The sequence below is a fragment of the Oreochromis niloticus genome, linkage group LG12 (genome assembly GCF_001858045.2).
Source record: "Oreochromis niloticus isolate F11D_XX linkage group LG12, O_niloticus_UMD_NMBU, whole genome shotgun sequence".
In the NCBI taxonomy this organism is placed as follows: domain Eukaryota; kingdom Metazoa; phylum Chordata; class Actinopteri; order Cichliformes; family Cichlidae; genus Oreochromis; species Oreochromis niloticus.
This window is the reverse complement of record NC_031977.2, coordinates 31163101-31178363: the sequence shown is the minus strand read 5'-3', so window position 1 is coordinate 31178363 and position 15263 is coordinate 31163101. Positions and strand designations below refer to the sequence as shown.

The window sequence follows — 15263 nt, the reverse complement described above, 5'->3', positions numbered from 1 at the left end:
TCCTCGTTTGGGCTGTTAAAAGTCAATTTACTCGCGTGAGCAGGATTTCTATCCGAGAGCACGGAGCTGCCCGCCAGAGCGTGAAACTGTCACAGCGCGTGTAAGTAAGTAAGTAAGTAAGTAAAATTTTATTTATATAGCACATTTCTAGATAAAAGATCACAAAGTGCTTCACAAGGTATAAAACAGAAGCAGTCCAAAGTTAGCAAAATGCAATTCTAAAAAGATGTGTTTTTAGCTGTTTTTTAAAAGTAATCAATGAGTCTGCAGATCTTAAGTTCTGAGGAAGACAGTTCCACAGTCTGGCGGCCACAGTGGCAAAAGCTCTATCACCCTTGGTTTTCAGCCTAGTATGCTGAATAACAAGTAGGCCCTGATCACAAGACCTCAGGGACCTACTAGGGACATAGGGCTGTAAAAGTTCAATGATATAGGCTGGTGCTTGTCCTTGAAGAGCTTTAAATGTCAGAACCAGTATCTTAAAATGGACTCTGAATTCAACGGGGAGCCAGTGCAGCTGTATAAGCAACGGTGTCACATGAGAGTACTTAGATGTTCTTGTCAGAAGCCTTGCTGCAGCATTTTGGACAATCTGCAGGCGCTCCAGGGAGTTTTTGTTTAGACATGTAAACAGTGAATTACAGTAGTCCAATCATGATGAAATGAATGCATGAATAACAATCTCCAGTTCAGTATGAGATACTATGGGGCTCAATTTAGAAATGTTTCTTAAATGATAGAAGCAGGACCGAACCAGAGATTTGACGTGAACATCCAGGGTAAGAGCAGAATCAAAGGTTACTCCTAGGTTCCTGATAGACGATTTCACAAATGTTGAAAGAGGACCAAGAGCATTCATTATGTTAGGTACATGTCTGTCTGGAGCACATACAAGGACTTCAGTCTTTTCTTCATTAAGTTGGAGGAAGTTGTCAGCCATCCAACCTTTGATGGTTTCTAAGCACACATTTAGAATCTGCAGCTTAGAAACATCTTCTGGTTTAAAAGACATATATAGCTGGATGTCGTCTGCGTAGCAGTGGTAGCGAATGTCCTCAAAAGGGCTCAAAACATGCTGGAGAGGAAGTAAATAAATTAAAAACAATAAAGGCCCCAGCACAGAACCTTGTGGCACACCATAGGACAGGGACGTGGAAGATGACCTGAACTTAGAGACCGCCACAGAAAAGTATCGTTCATAGAGATACGAGGAGAACCACTCTAAGGCAGACCCAGATACACCAACCCAGTATTTCAGCCTTTCAAGCAACATGTAATGGTCACCGGTGTCAAAGGCTGACGTGAGGTCCAACATTAGGAGTACAGAACACTTTCCCGCATCGTTTTGCATCAGAATGTCACTGGAAACTCTAAGAAGGGCTGTTTCAGTAGAATGAGCTCTACGAAAGCCAGACTGAAATTTGTCAAAGAGATTATGTTTGTCTAAAACTGCTGTAAGCTGCTTAGCCACAACCTTCTCTAATATCTTAGCAATTAACGGTATTTTTGAGATTGGTCTGTAATTGCTAGTGAGAGATGGGTCCAGCATAGGCTTTTTTAACAGGGGGTGTATAACAGCAGTTTTAAAATAAGCAGGGACTTTACCAGACCCCAGTGAGGTGTTAACTATGGTGAGCACACAGGGACCAATAGAGTGAAAGACATTTTTGAATAACGATGCAGGTATAATGTCGAGTGAACATGATGATGCTTTTGTTGCATTAACTATTTTTTCCAGCTCTGACAGTGAGACGGGTAAAAAGCTTTCTAAAATGACAGGCCGAGCTGGCGTAGGAACTGACAATGCAGATGCTGATGGGGACAATTTTTTCCTTACATTACCAATTTTTTCCAGAAAGAAAGAAAGAAATGTTTCACAATCTTCATTAGAAGAAATAATGGCAGCAGATGGAGCAGGAGTAATAATATCAGTAATAGTGTCAAATAACACTTTAGGATTACCTTTGCTCTTTGCAACCAGATGAGAAAAATAAGCAGCCCTCACATCTCTAATTGCATTGTTAAAAGAGGCTAAAAGATCCTTTAAGTAAAGGAGATGAACATTTAAATGAGTTTTCCTCCATAAGCGCTCAGCTTTACGACAGTCACGTTTTATGGAGCGGATGTTGTCATTTAGCCAGGGTAAGGATTTGGAAACAGAAACTGGTCTCATTTTAACCGGACAGATTTCATCTAAAATCGAAAAACAATGGTTATTAAATAGATCTGTTAAGAAATCAACTCCGTTTTGCGGGGATAAAGTTAAATTAAAAGCATCTGAGAAATTCTCCGCTGTGGAGGAATTTATGATGCGCGAGATAATTGTCCGGTGAACAGGAGACAACGGCTCATGAAAAGACATGTTAAAAAGAATACAGTGATGATCAGAGATAAAAATGTCCTCAGAACAAATAGAATCAATATTCAAACCCAAAGTAAAAACAAGGTCCAGTGTGTGTCCTTTGTTATGTGTGGGGCCTGACACATGCTGGGTAAAATGAAAAGAGGACAAGTCGCTAAATTCCGATAAAAACAAGCTATTTGGGCCGGGTGGACGATACACCACAGCACAATAAAAAGGATCCTTACTTTCGATTTTGATCAGCTGTAATTCAAACGAAAGAAAGTGTCCAACTTTCACTGAGCGGCAGTTGAAACGGCCCCGAAATGCCACCGCGAGACCTCCTCCACGACCAGATCCCCGAGGCTGGCCGATGACGGAATAGCCGTTCGGGCACAGTTCAATGAGAGACGAATAGTCCAAGTCCCGCTGCCAGGTCTCGGTCAGAAATAGGAAGTCCAGTTTTTTGGAAGATATAAAATCGTTAAGAACAAACGATTTATTAGTCAATGATCGGGCATTAAAAAGTGCCATGTTCAGCGGGGTAGAAGCATCATTTTTAGCAGGGGCTCGAGTTAATGGACGTAAATACTCGGGGTTCGAGCCTTCACGCTCGTAGATTCCACTCACCGAGGGGATGAAAAGCCAGTCAGCAGGAGAGTCTGGATGAACCCTTCTGAGGCAGCACGGTCTCGGCGAGCCGGGCCCTGCATATCCAAGCAGGGACGTGGAAAACAAATTCCCCTCCACGGAGCTATTCTGAGCATAGGTAACAAAGCACGCTCGACATCGCTTTCCAGTCAGACCCCGCCGCCAGAAAAGCCTAAGCTTCACCTGGATACCTGCTCTTCTTCCTCTCCTTCTCCGTGGTCTGCGGGGACCGTAAAGGAGTAAAGGAGACACTGCTCTGGTCTGTGATCTCTGGTCTCCCACTCAGAGACACGGGTTCCTGAGTGTCTAGCAATAATGCAATGTTCTTAATGTAGTGAAGTAGATTCTGGGGTTAGGATGTTACATGATGTCCCTAAACGCACCACTGACATCCACACCTTCCAGCCGGCAATTACCTGGCTATAAGAAACAGCTGCGCTTCACTACTGAGAGAAGGCATTTGGCAGTTGTGGCAATCCAAGGTGGCTGCAAGCATTAGGCAGTCGAACACTGCATATCTCTTAAGAAAAGCTACTTAAAATTGCCCCTTAGAGTGGTAAGTGTGATCTTTGTATTTATCATACTGTGGCATAGTAGGGTGGACTCTGACTACTGTTTCCCTCTCTTGTTGCAGGTGTGCATTAGATTGCTGCTGTCTTGTCAGATGCCGTTTTGTTTGTTATGCACTACTTTTATAATGTATAGTGATTTGGGATGTGTTGGTTTTATGTAGATCTTTTATTGATTGTTTAAAGTTTTATCTTTTCTTTTATTGCTTTAGTGGAGGTGCGGCCGCTTGTTCAGAGGCTAGGCACGTGAGGTGGAATCCCCTCCCCGATGCATGCGAGTGTACACACCGGGCATAGGCAGATTGCACCATTTAGAGTTTAGTGTGAGTGAGGTTTGCTGTGAAATCACACGGGTGAGTAATTGGTGGCACCCTTGGGCACTCCTCCCTGTAGGTTGCCTCCTCAAGTGGCCGGTCTCCACCATTTTGTTTAGTTGCTTCTTTTTAATATATTGTGCTTGTTTTAGGGTAGCATTGTGGCAGGGAGTATGTTGTTTTAACCATTGTTTGGTAATAAAGTGTTTTAATCTATTATTTTACTCTCTCAACCCTGCTACCCCAGGTGCCTTAATCTTATAGTTATGTTTTAGTAGTTTCTCTTAATAAACTTTGGAATTATAAACTTCCTTTGTCTCACCTCTGCCTTTAAATAACGAGTCTGTGGGCTTTGGTAGCCAATGCAATCCCCTCATTGGCTAGAGAAATCTTTCCTGGGGTTGTAGCGCCCTCCCCCAGGTGGCGTTGTCACTACTTTAGTAACCGTCTCCGGTTATCTCTCATTCGCGACACCACAATCTGGCGTTGTGTCGACAGGATATTTTCAGGCAGAGATCTGTTGCATGTTGTTTTTGTTTTTGGGGGGTTAAATCTATTTGGTTTGTTTGGTTATTGTAGTGCAGCGGCAAGACAGCAGCAGTGGCAGCGTCGGGACGGACTTCTGGTTTTTTATAAAGTGATATTTAAATACTCTGGTTCATTATGGAGGAAGAGCTCACACAGCTACGAGACTTGGTAGCTCAGCTGCAAGCAGAAAATCGGCGGATGCGGCAAGAGCGAGGATCGGAGCAACCTGGCACCAGTGCTGCTGCTACAGGTTCATCCACCAATGGGCATTCTGCTGTTTCAGCTCCCGCGACTGAGAGACTGATTTATATTCCTCGGGAGAGGAAGTGCCCATGGTTCAACGGTAAGACTGGTATAGGTATTGCCGAATGGGTGGAAGAGGTGCAGGCCTGTTTGAGGGTACGACATCTTTCACCAGCCGACCAAGCCCTTTTCATCTATGATCATCTAGAAGGCGAGCCCAGAGAAGAAATTAAATATCGGCTTCCAGAGGAGAAAGACGATCCCGAAAAGATTTTGACTATTTTACAGGAACTGTATGGATGTACTAAGTCATATGTTTCTCTGCAGGAAGAGTTCTTTTCAAGACGACAGCAGGAGGGAGAAACATTGCAAGAGTTTTCGCATGCTCTTATGTGCCTCATGGACAGAGTTGCGAAACAGTCCCCTCATGTTCTGCTGAACAAAGATGTGTTGCTTAGAGACCAATTTGTTGAAAATGTGCTTGATTGTTTCTTACGCAGAGAATTAAAACAGTATGTCCGCAGCCACCCTACTGCCACCTTGATGGATGTTCATCATGAGGCTATATTATGGGAGCGTGGAGGTATGCCAGGGGGCGGGCGGGATAGAAGTTACTCGGTTCCCCCGGCGCTAGGCTTCCAACACACTGTCCAGGAGGTCCCTTTTAGAGGTAGTCCGGCAGGTATTGCACCCTATGCCTCTGAAATACGGGAGTTAAAAGAGATTCTTAAAAGTCAGCAAGAGCAGTTGAATCAGCTCGCAAAGAGTCTTGCTGCTTTGAATAGTGCTTCCACACCATATCCTGCCTCACGTAATAAGGCTGTCATTTGCAGACGGTGCCAGAAGGTTGGGCATTTTGCCAGGGAGTGCCCTGGTGAGCCCACAGTCATGCCTGTGCAGTCAGCTGGTACAGCAATGCAAGCCAGTTTGAGTAATGTCGTTTGTTCTTCCATGCAGGAAAACTTCCACCCCCTGAACCATTGAGCCGAGATTCAGGTGGGGGCATCCTAGGCTCAGAGTTTGTACTACCTGACCCGTTGCCGCAGGTTACTGGTGGGAAACCAGTAACCCCCGCTGTCAAAACCATCACTTCACCCCTCTCTGGGTACGCATTGTCTGACCTTCGTATGTTGCAGGAGACTGACCCCGTGATCCGGGAGTTTCTGCCCTTTTGGAGGCGGAGGCGGGGCCCTGACGCTAAGGAGCGTGGTCGCACTTCAAGGCTGGCCCTCGGGTTGGCCAGGCAATGGAGTAGACTAGTGGGGCGGAATGGGGTGTTATATCGGAAGGTCTGTCATCCAAGGAGAGGAGAGACACTGCAGGTATTGCTGCCCAAGTCCCTTCAGGGTCAAGTTTTGCAACATGTGTGCCAGGAGCATGGTCATCAGGGTGTTCGGAGCAAAGTAGATGTGGTTTCTCAATGGTGCTACTGGGTAGGGATGTATAGAGACTTTCAACGGTGGTGCCAGGAGTGTGAGCGATGCCAGTTGGCTCAAGATGCACCAACCCAACCGAAGCAAATCCCTGTAGCTGAGGGGCGTAAGACGCGCCACGACCAGCAAGCTAAGGATGCTCCCCTGCGAGAAGGTCAGCTGGTTTATCTGAAGAAAGCTGGGCTCAGAGGTCGTGATAAAATTAAGGGTGCTTCGAGTTCAGTGGTGTATAAAGTGCTTAAGGCCCCTGACCAAAATGGGTCCGTGTATACTACTACCCCTGTAGAAGAACCGATGCAAGATGGCGAGTGGGTTTTATTGGTCTCGGAACCTACTCCAGCCCCAAGCAGTTGCCAACAAAGACCAGAGACTCCTAGCCCTCGTAGGTCAGATGAGCTAGAACCCTCAACGTCCTCCACGGGGTCGGCCTGCCCTGACCAGCTGCCAGTTATGGCTGGTGTTCATAACGATATAGCCCCTTTACGCAGGACTAATCGTGGTAATGCTGGGACGCACCCAAATCCGCACCATTTGCCTCAGGCAGCAGGAAGTAGAGCAATAGAGGCCGTGAACTCACAGGCACCTGTGCCTACTACAGTTACCCTGTTTAGACCTTGGCAGTGAGTGTCAATCGTCGGGACGACGATTCAAATCTCGGGGGTAGATTGTAGTGAAGTAGATTCTGGGGTTAGGATGTTACATGATGTCCCTAAACGCACCACTGACATCCACACCTTCCAGCCGGCAATTACCTGGCTATAAGAAACAGCTGCGCTTCACTATTGAGAGAAGGCATTTGGCAGTTGTGGCAATCCAAGGTGGCTGCAAGCATTAGGCAGTCGAACACTGCATATCTCTTAAGAAAAGCTACTTAAAATTGCCCCTTAGAGTGGTAAGTGTGATCTTTGTATTTATCATACTGTGGCATAGTAGGGTGGACTCTGACTACTGTTTCCCTCTCTTGTTGCAGGTGTGCATTAGACTGCTGCTGTCTTGTCAGATGCCGTTTTGTTTGTTATGCACTACTTTTATAACGTATAGTGATTTGGGATGTGTTGGTTTTATGTAGATCTTTTATTGATTGTTTAACGTTTTATCTTTTCTTTTATTGCTTTAGTGGAGGTGCGGCCGCTTGTTCAGAGGCTAGGCACGTGAGGTGGAATCCCCTCCCCGATGCATGCGAGTGTACACACCGGGCATAGGCAGATTGCACCATTTAGAGTTTAGTGTGAGTGAGGTTTGCTGTGAAATCACACGGGTGAGTAATTGGTGGCACCCTTGGGCACTCCTCCCTGTAGGTTGCCTCCTCAAGTGGCCGGTCTCCACCATTTTGTTTAGTTGCTTCTTTTTAATATATTGTGCTTGTTTTAGGGTAGCATTGTGGCAGGGAGTATGTTGTTTTAACCATTGTTTGGTAATAAAGTGTTTTAATCTATTATTTTACTCTCTCAACCCTGCTACCCTAGGTGCCTTAATCTTATAGTTATGTTTTAGTAGTTTCTCTTAATAAACTTTGGAATTATAAACTTCCTTTGTCTCACCTCTGCCTTTAAATAACGAGTCTGTGGGCTTTGGTAGCCAATGCAATCCCCTCATTGGCTAGAGAAATCTTTCCTGGGGTTGTAGCGCCCTCCCCCAGGTGGCGTTGTCACTACTTTAGTAACCGTCTCCGGTTATCTCTCATTCGCGACACCACATTAAGACAATTAAACTTGTCAGGTAGTCGAGCTTTTTAGTTCAATCAGCTGCATTTCGATGTCTTCTGTGTCCAGCCAGTTAAAGAGAGACACATCCAGCTGCTCATTAAAGCTTTCTGACTTGATCAGAAAAGAAAACATTGGTCCATACACCTGAAAGTCCTGAAAACGCATAGTGATTTCTGTCTTGAGTCTTCGGATGTATCCGTGTATTTTCGTGGTGCTGATGCTGCGCTGAGTGGGCAGCACCTGAAGCAAGTGTTGGAGTGTGGACATTTCAACATTGCTTGAAAAACTGCCAGCTGGTAACGTCTCTCACCAGTAGGCGAAGTGATTTTTAGCCAATTACAAGTTGAATCTGGTAGCTGGGGTTGTTAGCTAAGATACTGTCATTAAGAAGCGGCACAACTAATATGTCTACTCGAGCTAATTTGCGATGTGCATCGCTGGCCTGGCCGTAGATATTTATTTTTAATGGACGTTTTCAGATTAATTCATTGCGTGTCGTGCCATGAGTGCCAGCTGTGGCACGAGTGCCCAGGGTTGCCAACCCCTGATCTATTGCTTTCCTCACATCAAGAAGCTGTCAATCAAAATCTATACAGCTCTTCCTGCATCTGGAGCTTGTGAAAGACTGTGTGAGACTCCTGTTCACTGCTGAACAGTTACAGCTTCACAGCAAGAACCTTGAGAGCAAACTGCTCCTGAAGCTCAACCATGACCTTCCTGTGTGAAATAGAGTGAAGAAATAGTGCATTGTTGATAAATATGCAGAAATTGATGCACACCCATACAACTTATGGTAAAGTGAGCTACCTTGTATGTACATATGTTGAAGTTGCCTCGTTCTAACGTTTTTTTTCTGAGGCTGCTGTGCCATTTGGAGTAAAAGTGAATATAATGTATACAACACATCTTGTCACTGGAAATGTTTTGCACTGTTCATATATTTATATTATTTATTGTAGTTATTGGTTAAAAAGCTTTATGTTGTGAAAAACTGAAATCTGGAAATTCGAATTCTTCTGCCTTATTTTGTTAATGTTTTTACATATTCTATTTGAAAATACTAAAATTTGTATATTCATTTATTTATTTTTGTTTGTATGATAGCATTTTTTTAAGGTGAAAAATAAATCAGACATTACAACCAATTACTCAGTACTTGATTAGTCTGTTCACCAACTACTTTACTCTTACTTCAGTAATTTTTTGGACGACTACTTTTCACTTTTACTTGAGTAACAATATTGTAAAGTAATGCTACTCTTGAGTATAATTTTTGGATACTCGACCCACCTAAAATATTGTCATTGGCCTTATATGTGACTCTGTGCATCTACTGTGCAACCTAATATTGATACTGTGGTTTCTCACACATATTTTGTCGATGCATTGTTCACAGTGTAGCATTAGCTCAGCACTACTGAACTAAACTTTGAGGAAAACCAATTCCTCTCTACTAAACTTTTGCCCAGCTGTATCTTGTTTCATGTTTAATCCAAACCCTCTGCCTTTTCTTTATGGGTTAATGTTTCTCCCACATTTTCACTTCCTTTAACTGTATTTATCTTCTTTTTTTTTTTTTAAGTAATTATAAGTTCAGAATTTTTTGCACAGGGAGTGGTGCAGGTGCCTTGATGAGAGAATTCATCATTGCTGTTTGAATCTAGTTTGAGTCAACAACCTGATTGGATTCCTCCATCCTAATGACTGCTGCTGTGGTGAACTTCCCAGACCATCCTCTGCACCTTTTACTGGACCTGCAGATAAACACTTCCTTCAACAACTGTTTCAGCTTCAGTGACACAAAGATACAGAAAAACTACACCTCACACCACAATCCCTGTACTCAGTTTAGATGTAAGCTCCTTATTGTGTCATATTAGGTATTGATTGAACACTTCACTTTTTGTATTTTTTTGTTTCATTGGCTGCTGAAACACAGTAATGTCACAACTTCTGGAATAAATAAAGTATTGCGGCTCCTCCAACCAACGGCCACGGCAGGCTAAACATGAGGACACAGATGGCGCGCAACAGTAAACACATAAAATACACTTCTGTACCATTTGCTCCCTTTATTCCACATGCAACTGTCCACTATACATTCAGCACATGGGATCAACTATTAAATGCAGAGACTGCACAAACAAATAACTGCAACTCACAAAGAACTGCATCAATTACTATGCCAAATTACAACATTGGCCTATGGCATAACTTAGTGCATATGTATAAATAAACCATCAAGGTACAGTCAAAATACATGAAAATAATTCAAGCTGCGGTCAAGCTGCGGTCAACAGAAGTTTTTGCCTCATGCTCACCCTTTCTGCTCATCAAAATCAGGTGCCGTGAACAGGTGAGTGCAACCACATTTATCACCTCAAACACCCATGAGTCACGCCCCACACCCGTGCACCAATACAGTGAGTTCATTTAGACCAACCCACTTAATCAAAAAAGGAACAACTCATATGGCTCCTACATACCGGCCCCTAATTATTTTAGAGCAATAATTACATCATACTTACCATGTAGGAGACATATTGATAAACATGCTCAATCATTTATCAAACATTCAAAGATACAATTTTAATTCAAAATAAACAAATACACATTAATACAAATAGACATTTGAAAAAGCCAATCTTCATGACTCTTCTGCTTCCTGTAGAAGACACACTTTAGTGATCGGCCTGTCCAAACAACCAGTCTTTGTTTTAACACGAATCTGACGTACAAGTCCTTTACCGTCAGAAATTGCTTCCACAACCCTTCCAGTCACCCAAGAGTTACGAGGCACAGAATCATCGAGAACGATAACCACATCCCCAGGAATGAAGTTCCGTCCGATTCTCTGCCACTTCTGACACTCTTGAAGCTGGGGCAGGTACTCCTTAACCCAGCGCTTCCAGAACAGGTCAGACATGTACTGTACTTGCCTCCATCGACGTCGTCCATATACGTCCCCCTTCTGAAACACTCCTGGTGGCATCAATGGCTTGGTCTTAAGCAGCAACAGATGGTTAGGAGTAAAGGCCCCCAAATCATTAGGATCAGTAGAGGCTTTGGTTATTGGCCTACTGTTCACAACAGCCTCTGCCTCACAAAGAACTGTACAAAGGCCTTCTTCATCCAAATTCTGCACTTTCAAAATGGAATTTAACACCTTCCTGCCAGACCTTATGAGACGTTCCCAAACACCGCCATGACGGGAACTAGCAGGAGGATTAAAAATCCACTTTATGCCCTTTTGCAGCAGCATCTCATGATTCTGAGCCTGATTCCATCCTTCCACTGCCTCTTTCAACTCACGTTCACCACCCACAAAGTTTGTACCATTATCCGATCGTATCTCCAATACCTGACCCCGCCTTGATATAAATCGTTGGAGCGCATTAATAAAGGAGTCTGTGCTCAAAGATGACAGCTCCTCTAAATGCACAGCTCTCACTGCCAGACATGTAAAGATAATTCCATATCTCTTTACTTCACACCTTCCACGCTTAATTTGAAAAGGTCTGAAACAATCTGCTCCAACCCGAGAGAATGGAGGTTCATCTGGTTAGATGCAATCTTGTGGAAGATCTGCCATCATCTGATATCCTGGTTCTGCATTTAGTCTGCGACACAAAATGCATTTAGCCAAATCCTTCTTATGGCAATGCTTGCACCTGGAATCCAATACCTTTGCCGCAATTCGGACAGCATGTCGTTACGTCCACCATGCCCTATTTTCTGATGTACATGTTGAAGCACAAGGTCAGAAATATGAAGATCCCTAGCTATAATAGCGGGATGCCTCTTCAGGCATAGCTGATCTACTAAGCCTACCTCCCACTCTCAACACACCATTCTCAAGCTTACGATTAAGCCTATAGAGCTCGCTACTCTTCTTCACCTTTTCACCCCTCTGCAACCTACTGATCTCATCTGAATATCTCCTCATTTGACAAAAGCAAAGAACTGCATTCTCTGCCTTGTCAAGCTCTTCTACTGAGAGAAATCCTTTAGCAGCATGGTCCTTGACAGTCTGCAACTCTTTTAAGCTTTTACTCAAGATTTTCTTTTGTCACACTAGACTCAAAGCTCTCTTTCAGCTGTTTCCTCTTTTTATTAAGTTCCTGCAGCAAACTCTTGAATCTATGAATCCATGCGACCATCTTTTTCAGACGAGTCCAAGAAAAATAAGTAATGAACTTCATTGCACCATCTTTGTATTCATTTGCCTCAACAGCATTAACTAAAATGGCCATTTTAATCTCTCGATCATTTGAAGAGATCTTTCCAAAATCAGGGTTCACTTGCCAATTAATTTCTGGTTCAGCAAGAAACTTTGGCCCTGTCAACCAGGAATCATCCTTCATAAACTTCTGTTTAAGGCTCATAGTTCGCTGTTCTAGAGCCTTCCTATTATTTGGCATTTCTACCTGATTGCACCTAAAAGGTAAACCAATGGTGTAATGACCATCAACCAACTTAATAGAGTCCATCACTGACTTCATAAACTGCTGATCTTCTCTAGACAAAGCAAACTGATCATCCTGAATACATTCTGGAAAAATCAGCCTTCATTTGACGTTCCCACAGCTCATCCAATCTTGCCACGGAAATCCTATTGACACTCACATCAAAAATGTCAGTCTTACAATCCTCTCTGAGAGGACCATTCACCGTCCAACCCAGCATAGTTTTTACTGCATAGGGACCTCCATACTGACTTCTAACAACATCCCATGGCTCTAAAGCCTTGGGCACATTGGTCCCGATCAACAGATCTACCCCTGAATTTAGCTCCAGTATCTTAATATGGCGCAAATGTGGCCATCTATCGAGAACTTCCTGTCGGGGAATATTGCATTGATGAACAGGCATGCTTTTCTGAGTAAATAAGTCAGGCAAGTCACAGTAGTGATCTAAATCCAAACCAGTTACTTCCAAATCTGAAACTACATAACTACTGACATTTACTCCTGACCCATTGTCCGCAACAGAATGCCAGTTTTCCTTCCTGAAAGATTCAGCCTATTCATGAACCCTTCAGTACAAAATGAAGCTGAACTCCCAGGATCTAGGAAAGCATAGGTTATCAGTGACTGATTACCTTTCTTGGACTTCACTCTAACTGGTATTATGGACAGAGCACTATTTTGCTCACCGGCCCCAGTAACACCACTGCTTTACACAGCACATGAAGGACTACTTCATGTGCTACTCTGGTGGTTCTCCCTCTCCTTTAGTTTGCACTAGACTTGTAGTCAAGACCGCCTAATCCGAGACCAAGACAAGACCAAGACCAGAGGATATCGAGACCAAGACAAGACCAAGACCAGAGGGTATCGAGACCAAGACAAGACCAAGTTGAGACGAGACCAAGACCGAGACCGAGTCGAGACGAGACCAAGACCAAAACCAAGACCGAGACAAAAAAAAAGTCTTTATACTGCAGCCAGATGCTGCTTCGTTTACGGGTGTCAGGCATATTTATGTGTTTTTGCTTTCGCACAGCCCTCCTCACCGCTGTCTACTGTCTCACTCACTTACTGAGAGGACAGACGCACGCTCCACTTGACTGTCGCGTCTCTCACCCTCTCTGTTTTTCACATAATGATATTATTCTATATCCTCGCATGTGATTGGCCACAATATGGAGGGATTGGAGCATAGCTGAGCCACTGTGTGAGAGCTGAGCAGCGAAAGGAAATTAAGTGAGGGTAGAAATGACTGAAAGATTATTTGGCTCTGTTTTGAGTTTTGTTCAAAAAAGAATGACTTCATATAGGAAAAAAAATAAATATCACATATGCAGGACACCTTAAACTAGTTTTTTAATTAAGCAGCAAGGCAGAACAAAGTCGGGCCTGTATCGAGACACAGGGACTAAACCCCAATTCAACCAGACCCAGAACTGATCCGGAATTAAAACAGGACTACAACAGTAACCAAGACAGAACCAGAATCAGAACTAGATGATAGTAGCACTGAAAATCATCATAGACCTGCACTACACTTATTTTTTAATTCTACCAAAGTACACTATTTAGATTCTGAAAAGTTTATATAATTATTTAGCCTTGTTGTGCAAACAAGCCTGCATAACTTAATAAATATAGAATTTGAAAAGTAACAAATGGTATCTAAAAAGAAACAGGTACTAGATAAATGTTCTGATGAGTTTTGGCAAACAACCATTTGACTAACATGTGTGTCTCACCTGCTCTTGTTCCATCTCTGTTCTGCCCTCATTCTCCTCTCTCTCTCCCTCTCTGCTCCTCTCTCTCCCTCTCTGTTCCTCTCTCTCCCTCTTTGTGCTGACAATCAAGCCAAACACCAACATCATCAAATATACAGTTGAAACCAGATATTTACACACTCTTCAGATAAAAACACAAACACTTTTAATTGTAACATCAAATCAGACTAAATGTTTATTTTTTTTAGATTGATAAATATAGAAAACATATTTGTTAACTTTAAGAGTAAAGAGAGAAACTATCTGTATTTCTTAATTGTAAATGGCACCAAATTGTATTCAAAATTGAGCCACACGTATGGAGCTCCACAATTCTTTTCCTGGTGTTTTGGTTGACATCTCTTGATTTTCCCATGTCAAAGAAACAGGCTCTGTGTTTTGCCTTATATACATCCACAGGTGTGCCACCAATTTACTCACATGGACTCTACTAACCTATCAGAAGCTTCTTAAGCTCAGAATGGAATCGTCTGGAGTTTTCTTATTAATTAACAATAAACTTAGTGTATATGTACTCCTAAATTTGATGAAAGTGATTAAAATAGACAGCTCTGTCTCTTTTTATTCTGACATTTAACTAATTCAAAAGATATTTCAACATTTGTTTATCTAAAACAAAAGTTTACTCTAAATTGATGTTTAACGGTAAAAAATAGTTTTTATGTTTTCTACCTAAAGTGTATGTAAATATCTGGTTTCATCTGTGAATATACTGCTGTGTATTGAAATTCCTCTTGTTTTGCATAGATATACTGAACAACATACAAAGCATAATATATAAAATAACATCTACCTGAGTTTTTTCTTTGAAAGAAGCTTCTTGTCTGTCCATTGTTGTGTTCATCAGTACACAATTGAAACCGATTTAGAGAGTTTGTTTAGCCGTGGAGGGTAACAACTGAAAATATGAAATGTAGGCTAAGACTCTCTAAAAAATCAGCATTGTTGTTCGGCTTTTTATTTATCCATTTGTTGATTCACTCGAAGAGTAAGTAACGCAACCAACTGATCAGTTTGATATCAATCTTTTGTGATACACCGTCATATTTACATTATTAGTTCAGTACGAATGATTTGCCTTGGTACCTGGTCAAACTTAAGCTGTCCTCTGTCTGCAGCAAACTCGCAGGCAGCAGCTTCTCCCCCCTCGCTCACATGCGTGCTGTGCTCAGTCGCCTAGTGCCTGAGCTCGGATCATACCAAAATTAGGGGGAATTTACGACGGTGC

At 42.8% G+C, this 15263-nt stretch overlaps 1 protein-coding gene across 1 annotated transcript; it reads right to left on the bottom strand.

Annotated features, from left to right (window-relative positions):
• Positions 1-225: 225 nt before the first annotated feature.
• Positions 226-3214, bottom strand: LOC112841835 (uncharacterized). The gene is made up of 2 exons (XM_025897053.1): positions 3176-3214; positions 226-3048 (listed from the first exon to the last, which is right to left on the bottom strand). Exon 2 carries the CDS (start codon positions 2873-2875, stop codon positions 653-655), a length of 2223 nt encoding a protein of 740 aa, XP_025752838.1. The 5' UTR covers positions 2876-3048; positions 3176-3214; the 3' UTR covers positions 226-652.
• Between the last annotated feature and the right edge of the window lie 12049 nt (positions 3215-15263).